This window comes from Mobula hypostoma, chromosome 8 (assembly GCF_963921235.1).
Source record: "Mobula hypostoma chromosome 8, sMobHyp1.1, whole genome shotgun sequence".
Taxonomy (NCBI): domain Eukaryota; kingdom Metazoa; phylum Chordata; class Chondrichthyes; order Myliobatiformes; family Myliobatidae; genus Mobula; species Mobula hypostoma.
In genome coordinates this window covers 82328370-82355882 of record NC_086104.1, presented here as the reverse complement: position 1 = coordinate 82355882, position 27513 = coordinate 82328370, and the positions used below count along the sequence as shown (strand labels likewise).

At 38.3% G+C, this 27513-nt stretch overlaps 1 protein-coding gene across 6 annotated transcripts in view; it reads right to left on the bottom strand.

Moving 5' to 3' along the window:
- gpcpd1 (glycerophosphocholine phosphodiesterase 1) overlaps positions 1-27513 on the bottom strand; it is a 72637-nt gene that overhangs the window by 32938 nt on the left and 12186 nt on the right. For all 6 annotated transcript variants that reach the window (XM_063056219.1, XM_063056222.1, XM_063056221.1 and 3 more), the window contains 6 exons: positions 21549-21639; positions 20190-20274; positions 17934-18009; positions 12863-12904; positions 4656-4779; positions 463-700 (listed from right to left, as the gene is read on the bottom strand). In XM_063056219.1, the coding sequence (XP_062912289.1) occupies positions 463-700; positions 4656-4779; positions 12863-12904; positions 17934-18009; positions 20190-20274; positions 21549-21639 (656 nt within the window). The remainder of the gene's footprint in view (positions 1-462; positions 701-4655; positions 4780-12862; positions 12905-17933; positions 18010-20189; positions 20275-21548; positions 21640-27513) is intronic.

Genomic DNA, 27513 nt, shown 5'->3' with positions numbered 1-27513 from the left:
CCTTGAAATAGAGCAGCCCTGCCCTTTTGCTCCGGTAGGTGTCGCTGCTGAGGCTGGCCGTGTGCATACGTCGGGCTGTTGCGTCCCGATTTCTATGATAGCGGATTGGCTCTCGGGTGAAAGTAAGCCTGTTGATTTTGGCGAGTGAGCAATTTTATATGATTATATAACCCTGAACTTTGCCTGCATTCTGTAAGTTAGCGCATTTTAATTCGATTTAGTCAAAAAAAAGTGCCGCTGTAATGCACCGTTTGCGCTAATTGGAGGTCACAAACAGACAGAGCATGAGAGTTTTAGTAGAATAGAGATACAGATTCTAAAATGTCTTTCCACATAAAATTATATATTCCAAATTAGAGATGTTACAATGAAACCTTTGCTTCCACCCCAAGCACTACAAATCAAGCCAATAATCAGAAATTTTAAAAAAATTATATTTAAAAAGGGAAAAAAAAATCAAACCTCAAAGAAGTCAAAAATCAGCTCCAGGTTATCTGGCTCCATAGTTTGAATGCTATATTCAGTCCACTGGCCAGGTTCCAAAGCATATCCACATTCTGGCTGTGAGTGACGTGACTTGTATCCATTGTTACTGATTAAAGTAATTTCTAAAATAGGAGCAATTTTTTCAGCCAAGGGAGTCACCAGCTTGTCATCATCTTCATCCTCTTCTTCAAATCCCTCTAATGTCAACTTTACCCTTAGTACAAAATAGGCATTGTTAAAAAATGTCACGAGTCTTCAGTAAGCAAACTTCATTTAGGAAACTCATCTTACATTTGATTTAAAGGATCCTTTAAAAAAGAAAAATTGACCTCCATATACCAGTATCCAATGTCAATAAATCAGGCAATTTAAGTAATCGGTTAGCATTTTAAAATTTCATAAATCATTACCTTTTCTACAGAAGGGAAAAGAGATTATGAGAGAAAACTGGCGGGGAACATAAAAACTGACTGTAAAAGCTTTTATAAATATGTAAAAAGGAAAAGACTGGTAAAGACAAATGTAGGTCCCTTACAGACAGAAACAGGTGAATTGATTATGGGGAACAAGGACATGGCAGACCAATTGAATAACTACTTTGGTTCTGTCTTCAATGAGGAGGACATAAATAATCTTCCGGAAATAGTAGGGGTAAATTGGTAAATTAATAAAGGCAGATAAATCCCCAGGGCCAGATGGTCTGCATCCCAGAGTGCTTAAGGAAGTAGCCCAAGAAATAGTGGATGCATTAGTGATAATTTTTCAAAACTCTTTAGATTCTGGACTAGTTCCTGAGGATTGGAGGGTGGCTAATGTAACCCCGATTTTTAAAAAAGGAGGGAGAGAGAAACCGGGGAATTCAACAAAGTCAAAAATGTGCTGGATATTGGAGTATAACAGTACTCATCTTCATGCTATTTCTATTCTGAAAACTTGTTAACATGAACAACCAAGTACAAAGATATTCTTTTGAAACAAACTCACATGCTCGAATTATACACAAATTATCTATGCAGCATTTTGTAATTTAACCTTCCATTTCTATTTGATGTGCATTAGAAAATTTGAAGAAGCAGGACCATTTCCCTATAAAATCCACTTCTCTTCATGAAGAAAGCTCATCCAAAATTATCCAGTCAGTGACATTTCACCAAACCCACCCAAATACATTGTGCAAACCACTTGCTACAAAGTATGCCGAGGTTGACTTCCAGTCCTAAAAATTGGCATAGTAGAAAGCAATGTTTAAAAAATTATTTCAAATAGTGTTTTACCCTTTAAATAACAAATGTGTTTTATGTTCAACAAATTCATTAACAGGAACATAAAAGTTGAAATGCACTCAGGCAATTAATTGTGCTAGCTTGATAGTCACAGCTTAATATTTTCACTGATTGTAAAAAAAATAAACTTCATAAATTAAATATTAATGCTACAGAAGGTCAATAAGCAAAAGCTTTAGAGATCAAAGCCCAGTCACCAACTTAATCCAAGTATGCTACATGTATCTTCCGTCAAGTGACAAATTACACAAAGATGTTTTCATAACATTTTTTGTTCACAAATTCGAATGAAAAGTTTTCTATCACCTTCTGGTACCATGCTTGGAAGAGTGTTCTATAGACTTAAATCACCCCATCATTCAAACCTGCTCCATAAATCAAGACAGTTGATTCGTACTATCATTCTTGTTAGTCCCATAATCTTCAACAGGTTGACACCTATACCTCTATTCCCCTAAAAAAATAAGCTGAAAATTTGGAAATCCAATTCAGCCTGGTCTAAAAGTGTTGAAGTCTCATCAGAATTTCATTCAATTTAGTTGACACTACCCATTTTCCAATAATCACAGGCAAACAACATAATTTTACCTTAATCAGGTATGTCAAACTGAATGGTACTCCAATTTTCATCTGTTAAAACGTTTCTTATGTTGACACTTCAATGAGTTTTATTTATGGTTGAGCAGGCAAACTATATTGTGATTTGTTTGTTCTGCCATTATCCAAGTGTTGTTGATTCAAGATGAAAATGCATTAAATGCATTTCATGTCAACCAATGAAAACTCCTAAAGTATAAACATTCACTTTCATATGACAACTTGCACTTATGTTGCTTCCGATACATCCTATTATAGGATTGTCACAAATTGTAGAAAAGCAAATATAGCTTCCATGATCAAAAACACTGTAACAAGGAGGCCAGTCAGTTAAATCTCAAACAAGCTTTAAAACATTCAGATGTGACAGGATTAATAGGTACCTGGACAGAAATAAGGAACTGAGGAAATCCACAGCAGATTTGATAAGGGTGAATGATGTTCAATTCTATAGATTTTTTTTTAAAAAGATGAGGAACTGGATATAGTCAATGAGGGTAATACCAGTCTAGACAAAATAGATAGCAGCAGGTTGTCCTCATTGATAGAAAGTGTAAAATAAAATAGAAAATAAAAAGTACATTAAGAGTAACACAAGATCTGATCTTGGTAGGCGTCAATGAAATCTGAAGGAATGTGCCGGTTAGAAGTTTGTTAATAATAAACTGTCTTATGGAAGTAGATCTGTCTTATGGAGTAGATACTACCATCTCCATAGAACTAGACCCAACAACCCTCCTTCAGACAATGCCATACAAATCAACACACCATTTTATTGGATTGAGATCAAACACGAAGTGGGCCCTTCAAGCCGTACTGCCCAGTAACCCCCGATTTAATCCGAGCCTAATCATGGGACAATTCACAAAGAACAATTAACCTACCAGCATGTTTCTGGACTGTGGGAGGACATCCACATAGTCACTGAGAGAATGAATAAGCAATGGTGGGAACTGAACCTGGATTGCTTGTATTGTAAGGGACTACGCTATCACGCCACCCCAGAATAGTGGTCTTTCAAATAGTACTGACATCAACTTTGAAATAGCTCATTGGATAAAACCACAAGACACAGGAGCAGAATTAGACCATTTGGCCCATCAAGTCTACTCTGCCATTCAATCATGGCTGATTTATTATCCCTCTCAATTCCATTCTCCTGCCTTCTCCCTGTAACCTTTGAAACCTTTAGTAATCAAGAACCTTCAATTTCCACTTTAAATACACCCAATGTCTTGGCTTCCACAACATAAATTCCACAAATTCACCATGCTCTGGCTAAAGAAATTTCACTTCAGCTCTGTTCTAAAAAGGATATTCTTTTATTCTGGGACTGTGCCAGCTGGTCCTAGACTCCCCCACTATAGAAAACATCCTCTCCATGTCTGCCCTACCTTGGCCTTTCAATATTCATTACATTTTAATTAGATCTCCCCCCACCCCCATTCTGAGTACAGGCCAGAACCATCAAGTGCACCTCATACACCAACTGTTTCATTCCCAGGATCATTCTCAAGAACTTCTATTGGACTTTCTCCAATGACAGCACATCCTTTCTTAGAACAAGGACCCAATACTCCAAGTGTGGTATGACTAATGCCTTATAAAGCCTCAACATTACATCTTTGTTTTTATATTCTAATCCTCTCAAAATGAATGCTAACATTGCATTTACCTTACTACCGAATCAACCTGCAAGTCAACTTTTAGGGAATCCTGCACGAGGACTCTGAAGCTCCTTTGCACCACTGATTTCTGAATTTGCTCCCCATTTAGAAAATAGTCTAGCACTTTTATTCCTTCTTCCAAAGTGCATAACCACAAATACAGAAATGACTTGTCTGCAATAATAACAGGCACAGGGAAGTAACCATCAGTGGCAAGAATCTCCCTGAAAATGAAGGTGGTTTAATCCAACACTCAATCCTGACATTACATCTTTGCTGCTCTCCATGTGGTCAAAAGGTGGTTAGAAAAGCAAAGACATTAGGGGAAGTGCTTTCTTTTATAAAATATTTTTATCTTGTGAACCATTTTTAGATGATGTTACACAGTGACACAGAATCCACCAATTTCCGTAAAGGGATATGAATTTATCCAATTGCGATGTGAAGGCAGGAACACTAACTATTTTTTTCCACTCTGGGCTCAACCAGTGGAACATTAATTTCATTGAGTACAGTAAAATTGGCTGCATAACATACAGCTGTTAACAACTGTTTTCAGGAACAATCAAGTGCAGATTTAACAGTCTCATTTAAAAACATCAGTTAAATAGAAATGGTTTACCTAAACCTTGATTTTTTGAACTTCTTCTTGGATATAGAAACTGGAGGTTTTTCAGAATAGTGCAACCTCAAGCGAATTTCACTTTGACATGTCAGCCACCCAGATTCCAATTTTTCAATGCCGCCTGAAATAAATCAAGTCACAAATAAAATTCTCAAACATTAAAAAATACTAACACTGCAAAATAAGCCACAACTGAGACTATCCATGCTTGTGGAATTTTAGTTAACATTTTGGTTGAGGCACGCAGTTAATAAGGCATGCGTCACCAGTGTGATTATTGAACAAATACTGTATGGGTAATTGTGCACTTCTGCATTCAAAATGCAGAATGGATTCAAGATAGATTGTGCATTCAAGATGGGACTAGTGAAATGGGAAGACAAAGGAATCAAACAAAATACACTTCCATTTCAAAGGGGTTTGTGTTCAGTCCAAAGTGGATGATTATATTTATGACCAAAATAACAATTGAAATTACCCATACTAGCTTAGGACAGTGAGGAAACTATTACACAGACATTATGCATTCGAACTTGTTAGGGAGAACATGAAATACATGAATCAATGTGGCCCATAATAGAAAGAAACATTTAACTCTCAGAAAGTGAGAGGAGGTAGTGGAGGGAAATGGGTGAGTTGGTGTCAAAAAATAAGTTCCTAATACCAATGGGGTCAGGGGACCATGAAACACAGTTAGAATGTGCTTCAAAGGCTGTTAAGCAAGCTAAGTGCTTTTAGTAAAAAGAATCAAGATAATTTATTATATGTCAGAGGAAACTATCAAAAGGATCAATGTCAAAAATTTCTCACATTTCTGCCTGAACGTTTAAAATTAAATTTGAACTTTCGATTTATACTGTACATTTACAAAGTAAAAATGCAGCTTAACATTCTTCTAATGTTTTACTAGTGTTATCTGTCAATGAGGAAAATGTTTGGACCAAAATATCATTCTCTGTAGAAGACAAGGACTTCATCCTGTCTGTGTCATGAACAGCTGAGGGCACTGAATGCAAATTCCACAATACAAGATATAAAAATATACCGAATGACATGTGAAAATACCCCCGCAGATCAGTAAGTTGTAAGCATACAGTATATTCCTTAATCTAGTTTCAAAGTTATTAACTATTCCGTCAGTGACTGTACACAGCATTATACAAGATTCTAGCTTTAAACCAAATTCCTCTGTGCTATTACTTCTGGAGGCCCTGTCCTGGGCCTAGCACATGTACAATTAGGAAGAAAGCACAGAACTGCCTCTACTTCCTTAGGAATTTGTGAAGATTTGGCATGATATCTCAAACTTTAACAAACTTCAAAAGATGTGTAGTGGAGAGTATATTGACTAGCCTGGAATGGAAACACCAATGCTCTTGAACAGAATGTCCTACAAAAAGTAGTGGATATGTCCCAATCCGTCACAGGCAAAGCCCTCCCCTCCATTAAGCACATCAACACGAAGCACTTTTTCAGGAAAGCAGCATCCATCACCAGACAGCTCCACCACCCAGGTCATACTCTCTTTTTTTGCTGCTGCCATCAGGAAGAAGGTACAAGAGGCTCAAGATTTACACCAGCAGCCCCAGTAATAGTTAATACCCCTCAATCATTATGCTCTTGAACCGAAGGGGCTAACTTCACATGCCCCATCTTTGAAGTGTTCCCACAACCTATGCACCAACTTTCACAAGGACTCTTCATCTCATATTCTCAGTATTTTCTTTTCTCTCTTTTTGCATTTGCACAATTTGTCATCTTTTGCACAGTGGTTGAACACCCAAGTTGGTGCGGTCTTTCATTGATTCTGTTATTGCTATTATACTATTTTGTATATTGAGTATGCCCACTTTATATGGTGACAGATATATACTTTGATACTAAATTTACTTTGAACTTGGCCAGAATCAGTGAAGATGACACCAGAAATGTAGAAGTTACTCAAACATAGCTAAGACAAATAGATGAGGAGAACTAAAAATTCCAAGTTTAAAGACTCCATGAGGGCTGTTATTAACATGTGCACCCAGGCTTGCTTTATTGCTTCCAAGCCTTATACACACATTCAGAAACAAGAATAGCGCAACGGCAATTCTTTTTTGAAGAAATGATTCAGGAAACATTGGAAATATTATATGTTACAGAAATTACATCCAGTATATATATTAAACAGTTTAAATAATAGAAAAATACAGTCAGTAACCACTGGATGCTTATGATCCTAATCTGAGATTTGAAGATTTGTTAGTTACATTTCCAGTTTGTATATTATGCTAAAAAAATAATCTGACAGTAGTTTCTGGTGCCTTGATATACGCAGTTATATGTGGAAAATTCAGTAATAAAAAATAGCTGGAAAGCAACAAATAAAGAGTAAATGAAGTTTTGAAAACTGGGATATTAATCTGAACATTCTAATCGGACAAAAACCTCAAGACTTAAAAATCCTCAATGTTTAAAGTAATTTATCAACACTTCATCCCTCTCTCCCTAATTTTCGACAGTTCTGAAGTCTCTAATAAGATACAATTCAAATATTACATGTAATATTAGATTTCTTGCTTTCAGGTTTCTTGATTTCTCCAATATGTCTGAGGATTTTTTTTTGAAATTGACTCCATGAAGCTTCTCACTACCTGTTATCCTGATTATAATGACTGCATGTCATTATGTTAGCAGATGGTAGAATTAAAAGCATAAAAGTTCATTCTGCTCAACGAAGAGCAACAGCATTACATATTAAAATCATTCAATCAATGTGCAATGCCTATAAAAGGTATTCACCCCCCCCCACCCTTGGAGGTTTTCATATTTTATTGTTTTACAACATTGAATCATAGTGGATTTAATTTGAGACTGATCTTGAGAAAATGACTCTTGTGTTAAAGTGAAAACAGATCTCTACAAAGTGACCTAAGTTAATTACAAATATAAAACACAAAATAGTTAATTACATAAGTATTCACCCCCTCCAAGTCAGTATTTAGAAGATGCACCTTTGGCAACAATTACAGCTTTGAGCAGGTGAATAGGTCCCTATCAGCTTTGCACATACGACACTGCAATTTTCCCCATTCTTCTTTACAAACCTGCTCAAGCTCTGTCAGATTGCATGGGTATTGTGAATGAACAGCCCTTTTCAAGTTCAGCCACAAATTCTCAATTGGATTGAGGTCTGGAATCACTCCAGGACATTAACTTCGTTGTTAAACCATTCTTGTATAGCTTACATAGAACACAGAATAGTACAGCACAGTACAGGCCCTTCCACCTACATTGTTGTGCCGACCCTCAAACCCTGCCTCCCATATAACTCCCACCTTAAATTCCTCCATATACCTGTCTAGTAGCCTCTTAAATTTCACTAGTGTATCTGCCTCCACCACTGATTCAGGCAGTGCATTCCATACACCAACCACTCTGAGTAAAAAACCTTCCTCTAATATCTCCCTTGAACTTCCCACCCCTTACCTTAAAGCCATGTTCTCTTGTTTTGAGCAGTGGTGCCCTGGGGAAGAGGCACTGGCTGTCCACTCTATCTATTCCTCTTAATATCTTGTACACCTCTACATGTCTCCTCTCATCCTCCTTCTCTCCAGAGAGTAAAGCCCTAGCTCCCTTAATCTCTGATCATAATGCATGCTCTCTAAACCAACATTCGCCTCCCTCCGATCCTCCAGTACCATTCGCCTCCCTCCGATCCTCCAGTACCATTCCCGTGAACAACGAGGACAAAAAGATCCGAGCCAGAGGCTCAGCAATCTCTTCCTTCGCCTCATGGAGCAGTATGGGGTATATTTTGTCAGGCCCCGGGGACTTATCCGTCCTAATATACGTTTGTATTTTAACAACTCCAGTACCTCCTCTTCCTTAATATCAACATGCTCCAGAACATCAACCTCACTTATATTGTCCTCACCGTCATCATGTTCCCTCTCATTGGTGAATACCGAAGAGAAGTATTCATTGAGGACCTCGCTCACTTACACAGCCTCCAGGCACATCTTCCCACCTTTATCTCTAATTGGTCCTACCTTCACTCCTGTCATCCTTTTGTTCTTCACATAATTGAAGAATGCCTTGGGGTTTTCCTTTACCCTACTCGCCAAGCCTTCTCATGCCCCGTTCTTGCTCTCCTCAGCCCCATCTTAAGTTTTCTTGCTACCCTATATTCCTCAATAGACTCATCTGATCCTTGCTTCCTAACCCTCATGTATGCTGCCTTCTTCCACCTGACTAGATTTTCCACCTCACTTGTCACCCATGGTTCCTTCACCCTACCATTCTTTATCTTCTACACCGGGACAAATTTATCCCCAACATCCTGCAAGAGATCCCTAAACATTGACCACATGTCCATGGTACATTTCCCTGCAAAAACATCATCCCAATTCACACCCGCAAGTTCTAGTCTTATAGCCTCATAATTTGCCCTTCCCCAATTCAAAATTTTCCTGTCCTCTCTGATTCTATCCTTTTCCATGATAATGTTAAAGGCCAGGGAGCGGTGGTCACTGTCCCCCAGATGCTCAACCACTGAGAGATCTGTGACCTAACCCGGTTCATTACCTAATACTAGATCCAGTATGGCATTCCCCCTAGTCGGCCTGTCAACATACTGTGACAGGAATTCGTCCTGGACACACTTAACAAACTCTGCCCCATCTAAACCATTGGAACTAACCAGGTGCCAATCAATATTAGGGAAGTTAAAGACATCCATGATAACAAACCTGTTCTTTTTGCACCTTTCCAAAATCTGCCTCCCAATCTGCTCCTTGGTATCTCTGTTGCTACCAGAGGCCTATAGAATACTCCCAATAGAGTAACTGCTCCCTTCCTCTTCCTAACTTCCACCCATACTGACTCGGAGGATCCTGCAACATTACCCACCCTTTCTGTAGCTGTAATAGCATCCCTGACCAGTAATGCCACCCCTCCCCCCCTCCCCCCCCATCCCTTTTAAAGCACAGAAATCCAGGAATATTGAGAATCCATTCCTGCCCTGGTGCCAGCCAAGTCCCTGTAATGGCCACTACATCATAATTCCATGTATGTATCCAAGCTCTCAGTTCATCACCTTTGTTCCTGATGCTTCTTGTATTGAAGTACACGCACTTTAGCCCTTCTACCTTACTACCTTTACACCCTTTATTCTGCTTCTCTTTCCTCAAAGCCTCTTTATATGTTAGAACTGGCTTTACTCCATGTACTTCTTCCACTATTCTATCGCTCCGAGTCCCATCCCCCTTGCAAATTAGTTTAAACCCTCCCGAACCATGCTAGCAAACCTATCTGCAAGGATATTGCTCCCCCTCGAGTTCAGGTGCAACCCAACCAATCTGTACAGGTCCCACCTTCCCCAGAAGAGATCCTAATGATCCAAAAATCTAAAACCCTGCCCCGTGCACCAACTCCTCAGCCACGCATTCAACTGCCATCTCCTCCAGCTTTGGTTTTATGTTTCTCCCAAGTTGCAGTTCTCTTCCAGACTCCATCAGGTTCTCCTCCAGGATTTCCTTGCATTTTACAGCATTCATTTTACTCTCTACCTTCATGAGCCTTCCAAGGCCATGCAGCCACCACTATGCTTCACAGTAGGGATAGTTTATTTTTGATGATGTGTGGTGTTTGGCTTACACCAAACATTGCATTTAGTCTGATGGCTATAATGTTCAAATTTGGATTCATCAGAGAACAGAACCTACTTCCAGCTGACTTCAGAGTCTCCCATATGCCTTCTGGCAAACTGTAAGCCAAGATTTCTTTTAATTTTTTTTCAATAGCTTTCTCTTTGCCACTCTCCCATAAAGCTGCAACTGGAGAAGCACCTGGGCAACAGTTGCTGTATGTACAGTCTCTGCCATCTTAGCCACTGAAGCTTGCAACTCCTCTAGAGTTGTCATAGGGATCTTTGTGACCTCCCTCACTAGTCCCCTTCTTGCAAGCTCAGTTTTTGAGGACAGCCTGCTCCAGACAAATTTATAGCTGTGCGATATTCTTTCCAGTTCTTGATGATTGACTTAACTGTACTCCAAGCGACAGTTAGTAACGTGAGATTTTCTTGTATCCATGTCCTGACTTATGCTTTTCAATAACCTTTCTGTGGAGTTGCTTGGAGTGCTCTTTTGACTTTACGGTGTAGTTTTTGCTAGGATACTGACTCAACAGCAGTTGGACCTTCCAGATACAGGCGTATTTTTACTACAATCATAGAACGACAAGATAAAGGAGCAGAATTAGGCCATTCAGCCCATCCAGTCTGCACCACCAATCCATCATGGCTGACCCCAGATTCCACTCAACCCCAAACAACTTACCATATTCTCACCATATTCTCTGATGCCCAGACCGATCAGGAAACGATCAATTTCCACCTTAAATATATCCATGGACTTGGCCTGCACAGACTTACTACTCTCTGGCTAAAAAAAATTCCTCCTTACCTATGTTCTAAAGGGTCACCCCTCAGTTTTGAGGCTGTGCCCCCCATTTCTCGATACCTCCACCGTAGGAAGCATCCCATCAACATCCACCCTACATAGTCCTTCCAGCATTTGATAAGTTTCAATGAGAACTCCCCCCCTCCCCGCCACATTCTTCTAAATTCCAGTAAGTACAGGCCAAATGCTCGTGTTAACCACTTCATTCCCAGAATCATCCTGTGAACCTCCTCTGGACTCTCTCCAATGACAACACATCCGTTCGGAGACACGGAACCCAAAACTGTTGATAGTACTCCAAGTGCAGCCTGACTAGTGTCTTATAAAGGCTCAGCATTATCTCCTTGCTTTTATATTCTATTCCCCTTGAAATAAATGCCAACATTGCATGTGACTTCTTCACCAGACTCATCCTGTAAATTAACCTGGGAGTAATGTGGTAAATTGGATCAGCAAATTTGCTGATGATACAAAGATTGGAGGTGTAGTAGACAGTGAGGAAGGTTTTCAGAGCCTGCAGGGGGACTTGAACCAGCTGGAAAAATGGGCTGAAAAATGGCAGATGGAGTTTAATACAGACAAGTGTGAGGTATTGCATGTTGGAAGGACAAACCAAGGTAGGACATACAGGGTTAATGGTAAGGCACTGAGGATTGCAGTAGAACGGAGGGATCTGGGAATACAGATACAAAATTCCCTAAAAGTGGCGTCACAAGTAGATAGGGTCATAAAGAGAGCTTTTGGTACATTGGCCTTTATTAATCAAAGTATTGAGTATAAGAGCTGGAATGTTACGATGAGGTTGTATAAGGCATTGGTGAGGCCGAATCTGGAGTATTGTGTTCAGTTTTGGTCACCAAATTACAGGAAGGATATAAATAAGGTTGAAAGAGTGCAGAGAAGGTTTACAAGTATGTTGCCAGGACTTGAGAAACTCAGTTACAGAGAAATGTTGAACAGGTTAGGACTTCATTCCCTGGAGCGTAGAAGAATGAGGGGAGATTTGATATTGGTATATAAAATTATGATGGGTATAGATAGAGTGAATGCAAGCAGGCTTTTTCCACTGATGCAAGGGGAGAAAAAAACCAGAGGACATGGGTTAAGGGTGAGGGGGGAAAAGTTTAAAGGGAACATTAGGGGGGGCTTTTTCACACAGAGAGTGGTGAGAGTATGGAATGAGCTGCCAGATGAGGTGGTAAATGCGGGTTCTTTTTTAACATTTAAGAATAAATTGGACAGATACATGGATGGGAGGTATATGGAGGGATATGGTCCGTGTGCAGGTCAGTGGGACTAGGCAGAAAATGGTTCGGCACAGCCAAGAAGGGCCAAAAGGCCTGTTTCTGTGCTGTAGTTTCTATGGTTTCTACAGTAATCAATTGAAACACCTTGACTGCACACAGGTCTCCATTTACAAATCCTTCATTTAATTATGTGACTTCTAAAACCAATTGGCTGCACTAGTGATGATTTGGCGTGTGCTATTAAAAGGGACGGGCGGGATAAAATAGTAATGCAATCAATTATTTTGTGTTTTATATTCGGAGTTGATCTATACCACTTTTAACATAAAAAATATTTTGCTGTTGATCAGTGTCAAAAAAGCCAAATTAAATCCACTGTGATTCAATGTTGTAAAACAACAAAACATGAAAACTTCTTGGGGGGGGGGGGAATAACACTTTTTTTAATAGGCACTGTATACTTATTTTTAAACATTTTAAAAATACTGAATATAAAATGAATTCTTACACTTACCATGTATCCCAAAATATCCATCATCCAAAATGCATTCCTCTTCTAGAAAAAGAAAAAGTAAGCATTGGGAGAAGTCAATAATTGTTGCAGAAGGCATAAGTTCCAGTTCAAAACTGAACAATTTCAATTTCCTAGTTGCAATACTGGGTGGGCAATTAATTTAAACAGTTTTCCCAGACTAGAATACACTTGCCGTTTTTTAAAAAAAATACATAATACCGAAACATTTTAACCATATACTTATCAACAAAAAGCAAGTCATTCAAATACCTTTCCCCTGAATAGCATACTGAGCACTGAAGGTCACATCCAGGTCTTGAAAACGCAAACAAAATTAGTAAAAATTGAAAACTAAACATTTTTAGTAACTTTATTATCCAGAACCCAAACAGCCATGGTGAAAGTTTGAGACAATGACTTCAGCATCAATTAGTGATGTTTCAGAAAGGCAAGGATTGTAGAGCAACAGCAATTAACAATAACCATAAATTGAAACACAAGTTCCGACAGTATAAGAATCTAGGACAAATAAGAGCACACACAAAGCACTGAGAACAGACCCGCCCTATTGATATGAAATTATATTTATTACAAGAATGGCAATACAAAGCAGAAATTTCTCAAACTAGTTAAAAATGAGTGGGCAAATCTCACCATGATGGGGAATATGAATTAATGCACAAATCAGGCAATACAGAATTTATGAAATTCTGAGCAGTTATAAATGAAAAGAATTTCACATAACTAACCAGGAAGTCAATAGCCAATTAGATGGAATGAACCCTGTCAAACCACTGAGTATACTCTCATTACTGCTTAGTTATATTATGTTCATGTGGCTTATAAGAAAATTTCAGATACGCACAATGCTTTAAGAATTAACACTGACCCCGGATCAAGAATGGAAGTCATTCCCAGCCAACAAGCCCAAAGCACACATTTGGCTCACTTATAATTCTACATAGCGTGCAATCTATTTGAGATTGTGTACAAGCCTATTACGCCAACAGGCTGGTCCTGGACTTATTTCATAATTTCCTGGCATGATTTACATATTACTATTTAACTATTTATGGTTCTATTACTATTTATTATTTATGGAGCAACTGTAACGAAAACCAATTTCCCCCAGGATTAATAAAGTATGACTATGACTAACTATTTACAATACTCTGCAGGATGCAAGTATTTGTTCTCCCTTTGAAATAAATATAAGTGCATAAAATGCACTTCCTTACCAAAATACTCTGATGCTAACAATCTCTGATGTCCATACAAATGCTTATTAATATTGGTTAAGATGGCCAACAATTGAAACTGCAACTGTTAGATCACTCACTGTTAAATGGCAATGATTTATACAGAATCGTGTATTAGGGTTAGCTGGATTTAGGCTATCTGAACACAACTTTGCACATAAATTATTGTGCAGGTTACACTAGGTAGCATTTTTAAATAACACACTAGGGCAAAGTCTAAAACAAACTCAAATATATGAGGGGTGATTGATAAGTTCGTGGCCTAAGGTAGGCGGAGTCAATTTTAGAAAACCTAGCACATTTATTTTTCAATATAGTCCCCCTTCTACATTTATACACTTAGCCCAGTGGTCGTGGAGCATACAGATCCCTTCTTTGTAGAAGTCAGTGTCTTGGACCTCTAAAAAGTGGTCCACAGCAGGGGTGATTGATAAGTTCGTGGCCTAAGGCAGAAGGAGATGAGTTATTAACTTCAAACTTTCTGCATAATCACTCAAAGTGCATTAATGAGTGCTGTACAACACATCTTCTTCTGCCCTAGGCCACAAACTTATCAATCACTCCTGCTGTGGACCACTTTCTGGAGGTCCAAGATACCAACTTCTACAAAGGAGGGATCTGTATGCTCCACGACTGCTGGACTAAGTGTGTAAATGTAGGAGGGGACTATGTTGAAAAATAAATGTGCTAGGTTCTCTAAAATTGACTCCTTCTATCTTAGGCCAAGAACTTATCAATTATCCCTCGTACCATTGCGATGATAAAGCACACTTTAAACCAACTTAACCACAGGAAGCTCATGTTTCAATTCCTAGCACACTGCTTGGTAAGGGGCAAATATTGCACAAAGCAACAACAATTTCAGAGACTTTCTTAGGCATCAGAACTTGTCGCTATAGGAAGCAGCCAAGGTATGCAGGAAATTGTTATAAAGGCAAGCTAGATAAAAACCAAGAGGGAGAAAGGACTGGAAATATAGTTTAGAGGCCTGCTTAAAATGCCTGTGAAGAGATTCGTGCAACACAAAACACAAACTTGAAGGAAACAAAACACACACAAAACAAAACAAAGTGCTGGAACCCTCAGCAAGTACAACAACACTAGGCGAGTAAAAAAGCAGAGATGCCAGTTCAGATCAAGGACTCCTCTTAGATCTGCTGGTCTGTTAATGTGTGACGGAACATGATGGCCCAGTACTGGACTGAAAGGGATGTAAAGGTTGGTACTTTGCCAGACCGCATGTTTTTGTTTTGCGTTTTGAGATGGTCAAGACCTGGATCCAAGACCTTCAGTGTTTTCACATTGTATCAGCAATATTTATAAATTTCCTTATGGGTTTATAGCAAAGACATGAACAGTTAGGAAACTTCAATATACAAATCAAAATTGTGATCTTTTAAGCTTTTTCAAGAAACAAATGCCTTATACAAACAAGTGTTAACAATTCTCTGCCTCTACGTTCCAAGTACTATTCTTATGGAAATGTTTCTACAGTAGAAGTTGTAGACTAAAAGTGACATTGAAGTACATCAACTATCTTCACAGATGCCTAATATATGATTTGCTATATCCTCCGACATTTACTTTTTAAAAAAATCCGCATCTTTTTCAAAGAAAAGTATCTACAACTTTGAATTCTCCACTGACACAATTGTCCCTGGCTCACCTTAACTGTGGTCCAGTTGAAATCAAGCAATTAATAGATGTAGAACAAAAAAGATTGTGCTCAATTCTGTTTCTTCATTAGCACCAGCAACCTGGAATTCTAGACTTATGAACATTACAACAATGGGAAAGCTAGTATTCAAGGGGAAAGTCTCATCTTAAACTGTGTTTCAGCAATGACAATAGTATGTCACTTGAGTTGCAAATATTTAAATCAAAGGGCAAGTACTGAGCCACAAGAAAGCTGACAAAAAAAAAATAAAATGTAGTCAGCTGGACTCACAAATTGAGTGGTCTCTGGCAAGGCTCAAAGATAGTTACCTTCATTAAAACAATTAAGGAAATCTAGAAAATAGGAACAACGGCAACAAATTCATGAAGCACCCAGAGATGGTATTGTCTGAAAAACAGCAGTAACATCTTAGGGGAACTGTGCATAATGTCAACGTGTCTTCATAAGATCTTTTCTTTAGCATTTGCTGTTCTGTTGTCTGTACAGATGGTCCATTTTGGGGTTAGACATCCTGCTAATTGTTGTACTCACCTGTGACATGCAATCTAATTCTTCTCAACCTTACAGCTCTTAGGTGTTTTAATTGCTTCCTTTGTCTGTATTTAAAAATCCAAACCTTAATAAAAACTTTATTATGAATTAAGTGCAAAATGGCACACTGAATCAGCAATATGCTGTTTTATAGAATGCCTGCCAAAGTTATGCATGATGCATTTCTCAGCTTCCACACAACTTAACAAATCTATTCACTCAGCTGTGGGAAGATCAGGTGCTTCCTACAAGGTCATCCAACTGGATTTGGAGGTACAAGGGGAGGGGGAAGAAGGAAGGTTGAGGTGTGATCTTCTAATCACAGTGCACATCATAAGGTGTCAAGAGGGAGAAGCAGAAAATCCAAAGTACAAAATCAATGGAAATTAAATAACTGCGCCAGATTTTTTTGGGGGAAAAAAATCAACGTGAAATGAATTTTGCGAGGCTAATTGACAATAATTAACATAATCAAAATCAGGTGCAAAAGGTGTTATTTGTCAAAATAAAAGCACTGAGTGGGTAAATTGGCAAAAGTAGAATTACGTATAATGCCAAATATAATTGCCATAAATACAGGATTAGTGCAAGTGGCACTGTTGTATTTAATTCAAGACACTGACATCGAGCAGCACCAATTTAAAACTAAAAAAAGCCTTGAACTGTGATCAAAATTATAACATTGTTTAGAAGCACAAATTGCTGTGTAATATGTGTACTTTACATATATTTTCTTGTCAATAGTTAATAAGGTCTTCAGTTTTGACATTCTAATGGCACAGCGCCAGAATGTCCCATCAGAGTAGTTCAATCCAATATTATAGAGTGGCACCATGACACAGCTTTTTTAAATGCTTCAATGCAATTAGAAGCAGAGCTGCACCTCCAATTTCTCATATGGCCAGTTCCAGATTACAAACCAAACAATAGTAAACAGAATTTGGAAGATTTTCTTTAAGTTTTTAGTAGGAGGGGAAGAAAGAAAAAAAAAGTTTTTAAAAAGGTAGCGATTATACTGTCATGAAAAAGTTAAAATATATCAAGACAGACAGCATACATCTGGAGAAGGCTGCAGCTCAACCTCACTATCAAGCATGACGGTAAGAACAATGCAAAGAAAACTACGCAGAGGGAAGGTGGTGGGATACTGAAATCTTAAAATTCTGATTAATATAATGGGTCCTTTCACAAGAACCTTATTTTATACTCTGAAGTACCATACACAATGCAGAATTGACAAAGTATCTTTTGGCACAAAACAAATTTCTGCCTCTTACTTCGAGACAATTTGTTTGCAATACACACTCAGATTGTCCTGGATGTGGATTTCAAGGGGAGTCACACAGGAGCATGAAAATGTAGGTTTGATGGGTAAAGGAGTAGGGTACTGGTCGCAGGTTCGTTTGAAGTGCTGTGGATCACATATTCTGTTCAACATGACAGATACACTTGCACAGTATTTAAAATATGGGACAAAGGCTTGCATTAAAAATATACTTTAAATTTGAAGAATTAAATTACATTTGTCCAATGCTTAATTTATCACAAGTACTCCTGCTATTGCCAATCCGGCAGATAACAGAAACTCACTGTAGTGACATACCCGACGGAATAAATGATCGTGGATGAGGATGAGTCTCCCACTTGTTGACTAGCACTTGCCGAAGATCAGCAGGGTTCTGAGTCAAGTGATAAAAAGATTAAAGCCCTTTATAATAATACAAAAGGACTAGAAGAAAATTCAAGTTTGGAGGTCAAGAGATACAAGTTTTTAAACCACGTCTGGTAGAATATTTACATTTTTTTTTCCATTCTGCACTATTCATGCAATGACGATTGCCCAAGTTAATAGATATTGAGATTAAAAAATAATCTAAAAACTGGAATGACCATAATACAAGCTATTAGAAAATTAACAAATGCAGATATGAATTAGTTATTCTAGAATTTCAATCTTAACATTTCTGCCACAGGTTCTCTAAGTTCTCCAGAGGGGAGAAACATTGACAATGTTTTTGCCAGGTTATAGACACAAGCCTCCAACAGGGTGGCTGAAAGAACAGCAATACTGGTGCATGCATAGGAACAGACCATCAGGTCTACAGGAGTTGCTTAGTACAGCTATTGATGGAGAAAATTTTTTTCCCTTAAATCATGCATGTACATTAAACAGTACAAAATGCAGATATTAGTTGTTGTAATTTGAAGAGTGGTATTTTAATAGAAGAAATGCCTCAAAGTACTGATAAAATACAAAAAAAAATTGCTAAAAACCCAAGACTATGAAGTCTTCAAATTACAAATAAAGAAACAAGGGCATATATGGATTAGAAAACTGTCCTGTCACTTTAGTGACATCAGTCTGAAACCAGACTTACAAAACCCATCCCCCCTCTCTTCTATAAATAGCTATATTAACAAAAGCTCAGGCTGTTGATAAGCATTTTCTTGGGTGCAAAAGCCCACAGTAAACAAACCCCACTTCTGAACTTACTTGCAACATACTTTGTAAGTAGATGCAAAAATGCATTATTGGGCAAGAAGGAGCAGTGCACTAAAGGTGATTGTATTGCACTGATCCTGGTAGTAGTCAATGCCAATGCTAGGTACTGACAAAAATGATTAGTAATCACTCACCTGGAGAGCAAAAGAAAAGCAAAATAAGATAAAATCAAAAGTCTTAACATTCCGTGTGCCCTTCCTGAAGCACTGTTTCAAGTTTGCGTTAGTAATGGAAACCGATCAGGCTGACTGCACAAAAAAACCATTAAAGACCTTTCTCTTTACAACAATAGTCCGACACCTTTCATTCAACTTAAAATGATTCCACCATTGCCAATATCAAGAAAAATGTAATCACCAGTGCCTTCACTTTGCATTCCTCAAATAACTTTCCAATTACAACCCAGGTTTGCAAGGACACAACCCTTCAAGTGACAGAAAAACTCCATGTTTAAATTTTAATTTTTTTTGTGGATTTTTATATTTTGATTACCACACAACAGCTTTTTTTTATTGTAGTGAATTGTGAAAGTCAATTTAAAAAAGCGTGGTCAGTTATAATTATTAAAATTGCTTATTTAATAAGTGAGCAGAAACAAAAATTGTAACAATTTTATCCAAATGGATTCATATGATAAGTAGTATGTAAAATAGCCAATCTACTGCAGAGAAGGACGAGTAGGATGATGCTACACATTATTCACCAAAATGATTTGATGATAATCCTGCACTGAAAACCTCAATACAAAAGGTTGAGAAGCAACAGTGGACAAGAGCATACTGTACATTTGCCATAGAAAATCTGTGACAGAGTGAATTGCCAGTGGAACAAGACAGTAGAGTAGAATCAAAAACTTCAACCACCAAATCATTGCCCGACACAAGATTCACACAAAAGCACCAAGGTATAATCAAATAGCAAATAACACACAAAAAGGATCTAGTGCTTTCCTGTGGTATATGATGAATAAACACTTCTTGGGCTTCCTGTACCTGTACCCAGCTGGAAGGCCGAGAAGAGTTTATTCGAGATAACAAGCACTAATCAAATATCAGATATTTTAGTAGGATACGTTTAAGTTTAAAAAAAAAATGAGTTTTTTAAAAAATCTATACCATTTTTCTCCTTTTCCTCTGAAAAATTATGGTTAGACTAGGACTGAAAAATATCAATGAGTCATTCAGCTACAGAAAGTCTTAACTATTTTACAGCAGTAGGGACAGTGAGCAAAATTCAAATACATGATTTAAGTCAGTTACTATAACTGCTTATGCAATAAAAAGAGGCTGAGTAATTAAATATGCAACGATTTGAAAACTGCATTCCAGTTTGGATTGCTTGGAAAATGGATCTTACCTTCAGTTCAGTGGCATAACATTTGAAATAGCGATACTGGAAAAGAGTGGCTCTTGGAAGTTCAACCGCTGCAGTCCATGTAATGCTGGGGTGGGGTGATGGGAAACAAAGCATTATGCTATAACTTTTATTTTCAAATAACAAGTTCAGAAATCAAATGGCTAGCCTAAAAAAAAATCACATGAATGATTGGCCTGAAGAACACCTTGAAACCCCCATTTTAGACCAGAACAACAACTGCAAATGCATTGAAAAATTGTTGATAGGGAAAATAGAACTGAAAGAAACTTTAAAACTGATTTCAAATGTAGCAAGTCTCAGCAAACAAAATTCTGTCATGACAACTGATCCTAGAATTATACCTAAAATAGGCATCTGTTAGTCCCATGAGACCATGGATTTGCACCTTGGAAGGTTTCCAGGGCACAGGACTGGGCAAGGTTGTATGGAAGACTGGCAGTTGCCCATGCTGCAAGTCTCCCCTCTCCACGCCACCGATGATGTCCAGGGGAAGGGCATTAGGACCCATACAACTTGGCACCGGTGTCATCGCAGAGCAATGTGTGGTTAAGTGTCTTGCTCAAGGACACAACACGCTGCCTCAGCCAAGGCTTGAACTAGCGACCTTCAGATCACTAGACAAACACCTTAACCACTTGGCCATGCGCCAACACAAAAATGAAAAATGAATATTTTGAAAATACAAATACAAGGAGGAAATTCTGCTCCTTGCAGTTCCTAGTTTTTCACATTATAAAAAAACTAGACACGAAACAAAAACTTGGTGTCAGAATGAACAGCAAAGGAGGATGATGGTCTTTTAAGAGAAGTTCTATTGAAATTATAACTGTGCTGTCACTTAGGAGATGAGGGACAACAAAGTCACTTCATCAATAATTAAGATCAAGTTCCACATACAACTATACTCCCAAAGTCAACCACAAAGTACAATAATCAAGCAAAATAACCACATCCAATAGCAGGTATAAAACATTCAGCAAAAAACAATGGCTTTAATTTTTTTTGCAGACATTTCACAGAGGGCAATTTTCAGACTCATCTGGGAGTATTCATTCTGATCCTCCCTGATAACCAAATGTAGGGATCATCAGCGAAGTACATTAGCCACATCTCATTTAGTAATAATCTACTTTGGTCATCAAGAAACTGTGCCTTAGCAGACTGATTAAGAAAATATTTTTAAAATGCAACTGACAGGCAGCCAATGATAATGTTCAGAAAAAAATTATAAATAAGTGAAGGTATAAAATAAATAAAATATTTATTGAATTAGAACTAATGGGAAACTGAATGGCCTTGTACAAATCTGAGCATTTCATCCAATAACATTATACTTACTCATCATTTGCATCGGGTTCGAGAAACACAGCTTTCTGAAAAGACCAACTGCCAAGTGCAGTTGAATTCCCACATACTGCCAACAATTCTCCTACAATACCAAAAGAAAATTAACTTTAAGGCATGCACATGAAAAATCACCAGAACAAGAGTTATAAAATTTCAAATTCTGTCCAAGAACTCAGATTATTGTGCCAACACATTATCTGAATAATCATTTTAACTACACTTAATTGACATACAGTAACCTTTGCTATAGTACCCTAAAGCTGATCTACATTGAAAGCACATGATGCATAAATAAGCATTTATATAGAACGCCATGTTAAAAACCATCTTTTCATGTCCCTGTAAAGTATTGTTAGAATACACAAGTGCAGCTCACCATATCAGCATCTACCATGATGCCAATCTAACAATTTTATCTACCAGTCCTTTGATGTTCCAGAAAAAACAACCCTGATCTGTTCAATGTCTATTAGCTAATACACACCAATCCAGGCAACATCATGGTGAACCTTTTCAGCATCTTCTCCAAAGCAATTACTTCTTTCCTGTAATATGGTATCCGGAAAAGTACACATTCTAAATGTAGCCAAACCAAAATTTTATATAGGCGTAAGCAAGCTGTTGACATTTACAGTCAATGTTCCTACCAAGGTATGTATGCCTTCTTTATCACATTATTCACTCGTTTTGCCACTTTCAAGAATCTATGCAGTCTTGGCTAAAGACACTTATGTACAAATCCCATTTCCAGAAAAGTTGGGATATTTTCCAAAATGCAATAAAAACAAAAATCTGTGATATGTTAATTCACGTGAACCTTTATTTAACTGACAAAAGTACAAAGAAAAGATTTTCAATAGTTTTACTGACCAACTTAGTTGTATTTTGTAAACATACACAAATTTAGAATTTGATGGCTGCAACACATTCAACATAAGTTGGGACAGAGGCATGTTTACCATTGTGTTACATCACCTTTTCTTTTTAATAACACTTTTTAATCGTTTTAGAACTGAGGATACTAATTGTAGATTTGCAATAGGAAATTTTGTCCATTCTTGCTTGATATAAGATTTCAGCTGCTCAACAGCCCGTGGTCTCTGTTGTCTGATTCTCCTCTTCATGATGCGCCATATATTTTCAATAGGAGATAGATCTGGACTGGCAGCAGGCCAGTCAAGCACACACACTCTGTGTCTACAAAGTCACGCTGTTGTAGCCCGTGTAGAATGTGGTCTGGCATTGTCCTGCTGAAATAACCATGGACGTCCCAGGAAGAGACATCGCCTTGATGGCAACATATGTTTCTCTAAAATCCTAATATATGCCTCAGAGTCAATGGTACCTTCACATACATGCAACTCACCCATGCCGTGGGCACTGATGCACCCCCATACCATCACAGATGCTGGCTTTTGCACCTTTCGTTGATAACAATCTGGATGGTTGTTTTCATCTTTGGCACGGAGAACTCGACACCCATTTTTTCCGAAAACTAGCTGAAATATGGACGCATCTGACCACAGCACACGGTTCCACAGTCTTTCGGTCCATCTGAGATGAGCTCGGGCCCAGAGAACTCGCCGGCGTTTCTGCATAGAGTTGATGTATGGTTTCCTCCTTGCGTAATACAGTTTCAAGTTGCATTTCTGGATGCAGCGACGAACTGTGTTGAGTGACAATGGTTTTCCGAAGTACTCCGGAGCCCAGGTGGCTATAATTGTCACAGTAGCATGACGGTTTCTTAGGCAGTGCTGCCTGAGGGCTCGAAGATCACGCACATTCAACAGTGGTTTCTGACCTTGCCCTTTACGCACTGAGATGTCTCTGACTTCTCTGAATCTTTTCACAATATTATGTACTGTAGATGTTGAAAGACCTAAATTCTCTGCAATCTTGCATTGGGAAATGTTCCTTTTGAACTGACTAACAATTCTCTCACGAATTTTGGCACGAAGGGGTGAGCCACGATCCATCTTGCTTGCAAAGACTGAGCCTTTGATGGACGCTACTTTTATACCCAGTCATGATACCTCACCTGCTACCAATTAGCCTGCTTAATGTGGAGTCTTCCAAACCAGTGTTACTTGAATATTCTGTGCACTTCTCAATCATATTTTAACTCTGTCCCAAATTATTGTTGAGTGTGTTGCAGCCATCAAATTCTAAATTTGTGTATATTTACAAAATACAATTAAGTTAGTCAGTAAAACTATTGAAAATCTTTTCTTTGTAATTTTGTCAGTTAAATAAAAGTTCCAGTGAATTAACATATCACAGATTTTTGTTTTTATTGCATTTTGGAAAATATCCCAACTTTTCTGGAAATGGGGTTTGTACATCAAATCTCAGAATGGTCACACCACTTTCCTCTCACATTTGACCACCCAAAATACTTCATCCTTTTACAGATTAAACTTCAGTTGTAATTTCTCTAAGCTATGTTTTCAACTAACTTATATCACTGCTATATCTTTTGGCAACCTTCCTTGTTATACAAAAATGCACCAACTTTTTTTTTCATCCAAAGATTTACACACATAGACACTCAGTGGCCACTTTATTAGGTATAGCAGGTTGTTAATACAAATATCTAATCAGCCATCAATTGGCAACATCACAATGCATAAAAGCATGTTCAAGAGTTTAACTTGCTGCTCAGACCAAACAAATAAATGGGGAAGAAATGTGATCTAAGTGACGTTGATAATGGAATGATTGTTGGTGCCAGAATGGGTGGGTTGAGCATCTCAGAAGCTGATGATCTCCTAGAATTTTCATACAGTCTCTAGAGCAGGGGTTTCCAACTTTTTATGCCATGAACCAATACTATTAAGGGGTCAGGTTGGGAATCTCTGTTCTCAAGTTAGCAGAATGGCACAATAAACAAAAAAAAAAATCCAGTAAGCAGCAGGTATCTGGATGGAAAACCCTCGTCAATGAGAGAGGTGAGAAGAGAATGACCAGATAGATTCAATCTGCCAGGAAGGCGACAGTAACTCAAATAAACACGCTTTATCAGCGATATGCAGAACAGCATCTCTGAATACACAACACAAGAAACCTTGAAGTGGAAGAGATACAATAGTAGAATACTGTGAGTAAACACTAACTGGCCATTTTGTGCATACAGGAGGTACCTAATAAAGTGGTACTGTGTATATTACATAATTGTCATAATACATAACAGGATAGCATAGTGACTACATATTTCTTATTCATTGACTCTACTCACATGGTCTCACTGGACAAATGTTACAAGATGTCCTTTATGTGCAGCAGTGACATCATCTCTAATCAGTAACAAAATCCACCCCACCTCATGTACACCCCTCCCTATCTCTACTTCAATACAGATAGGGGTCCCAAAAGAGATTATTCAAATTTAACAAATAGCTGATACTCCGCTTTACTCAACCCATTTTAGAATGACAGTTCAGTACATTCTGGAAAATACTTGGAACAGACTCATTACTTTAAAGGATTTAACTTATTACATTCAACTTAAACTTTATATAAATAAAAAGATAGAAACTGTCATCTGAAGCAATGGTGTACTGAAGTAATATTTTCCAAAAGATCATGTTCATAGTACTTGAGATCAAGTCTTTTGGATGAGCAGTACTTTTCTGTGCAACTCACACAATCAACATGTGCAAGAATCCTTTGTTTGGTCACCTATCACAACCTTCCTTCACAGCCCCACATTCTACTTACACATCGACCCTTCCAAATAAAAGGATTTTACCCAAAGAGCCCAAATGGTTTCAAGCAAAGTCAGCCTTTCAGTTGCACATGCCCAATACTTTTGACTAATCACAAGTAGCGATGAGTCAGCATACTGGAGTGAGAAAGGACACCTGGTTGAGTGGTGCTGCAACAACAACCTCACACGATGTCAGAACAACTAAAGGGCTGATTGTTGACTTCAGGGAAATGGAATGAGTGTGAACATGAGTTGTCTACACTGGGGGAAAAATAATGATGGAGAGAGTAAGCAGTTTTAAATGCCTCGTTAACATACAGGACGACCAGTTTTCCTTTAGGAGATTAAGGAAATTTAATTTGTCACCAAACACACTAACAAACTTCTGCATATGTATGATGTGATTGACTGCATCAAGGTGTGGCAATGCAATTTGAATGCACAGCAATACAAGAAGCTGCAGACAGCAGTGGACTTGCCCAATACATCACACCACTATTTGTAGGATCTACCAGAGGTCTGCCTCAAAGCAATAACATCGATCAGACACAACCATCATCCCAGTCATGCCTTCCTCTCACAACTACCATTGTGCAGGAGGTACAGAAGCCCGAAGTTCCACAACACAAGGTTCAGAACATCCATTTTTGTTTAACCAATCAATTCTTGAACCAACCAGCAAAACCTATTCAGTAGTTTACCAACACGAACTATTTTGATCCCTTTACACTAAAATGAACTTGTTCTAATTAGGTTCTTCCTTGTACGGATCTGTACATTTATGCTTAATTTGCTTTTCTTCTGTCTCTACGATGCTATGCACCTGTGTTACTTTTTCATTGCATATAACAACGAACTCAACTTTTACTTCAATTCTGCTCAGAATTTCTCATGCTCCTCAAATGAGGATCAACACATTTTCTTCCATGTTGAACTGGAAAATTTCACGTGCCCTCCAATTTCTGACTTACTTTCGTCATCTCTTGGATGATCTAACTCTTCGCAGCCATCTCCATTTTTATATGTTGCCAATCAAGATCTACTTCTAGCCCATAAAATTTACAGCCAAATTCTCTATACCTACATCAAGGATTTCATTGCATTCTCATTTCCATTCCCATCTACCTATCATTCCATGTCAAAATATTTGCTTGAAAATTATTGCATCTTAACTTTTTTCCTGTTCTGATGAAAAACCATCAACATGAAATATGAACCAGTTCTCGTAACCTTCTCCAATTGACTTTCCATCTCATATGTTCTGATGTCACACTTCAAAGCAGCATTTATAGTACACATTTCCATCTTCTCAATTTGTCATGGTTAATACCCAAATCAACTTTAACAAGTATTTCTTAATGTCAGGTACTCCTGGTGCGGCCTCTTACCAGGGTGACCTGACGCAGATTAAGGAATCGCTTTGCTATTCACCGCAGAAGGCAGGATCTTCCTGTGGCTATCCATTTCAATATGACTTCCTATTTTCTTTCTGGTATGTCTGCCCATGGCCTCCCCTACTGCCATGAGGCCAAACTCTGGTTGGGGAAGCAACACCTCATATTCCAACTGAGAAGCGTCCAAAATGGTGGCACGAACACCAATCCCCTTGAACGGAAAATCCTACTTGTACTCTTTCCTCCCTTCCCCACTTTCTTATTGTGGCTTCTGCTACCATATAACCATCTAACAATTACAGCATGGAAACAGGCCATCTCGGCCCTTCTAGTCCATGCCGAACTCTTACTCTCACCTAGTCCCACCAACCTGCACTCAGCCCATAACCCTCCATTCCTTTCCTGTCCATATAGCTATCCAATTTAACTTTAAACAGCAACATTGAACCTGCGTCAACGACTTCCGCTGGAAGCTCGTTCCACACAGCTACCACTCTCTGAGTAAAGAAGTTCCCCCTCATGTTACCCCTAAATTTTTGCCCTTTAACTCTCATGTCCTCTTGTTTGAATCTCCTCTAGTCTCAATGGAAAAAAGCCTATCCACACCAACTCTATCTATCCCCCTCATAATTTTAAATACCTGTATCAAGAACCCCCTCAACCTTCTACGTTCCAAAGAATAAAGACCCAACTTGTTTAGCCTTTCTCTGTAACTTAGGTGATGAGCCCAGGTAACATTCTAGTAAATTTTCTCTGTACTCACTCTATTTTGTTGACATCTTTCCTATAATTTGGTGACCAAAACTGTACACAATACTCCAAATTTGGCCTCACCAATGCCTTGTACAATTTCAAC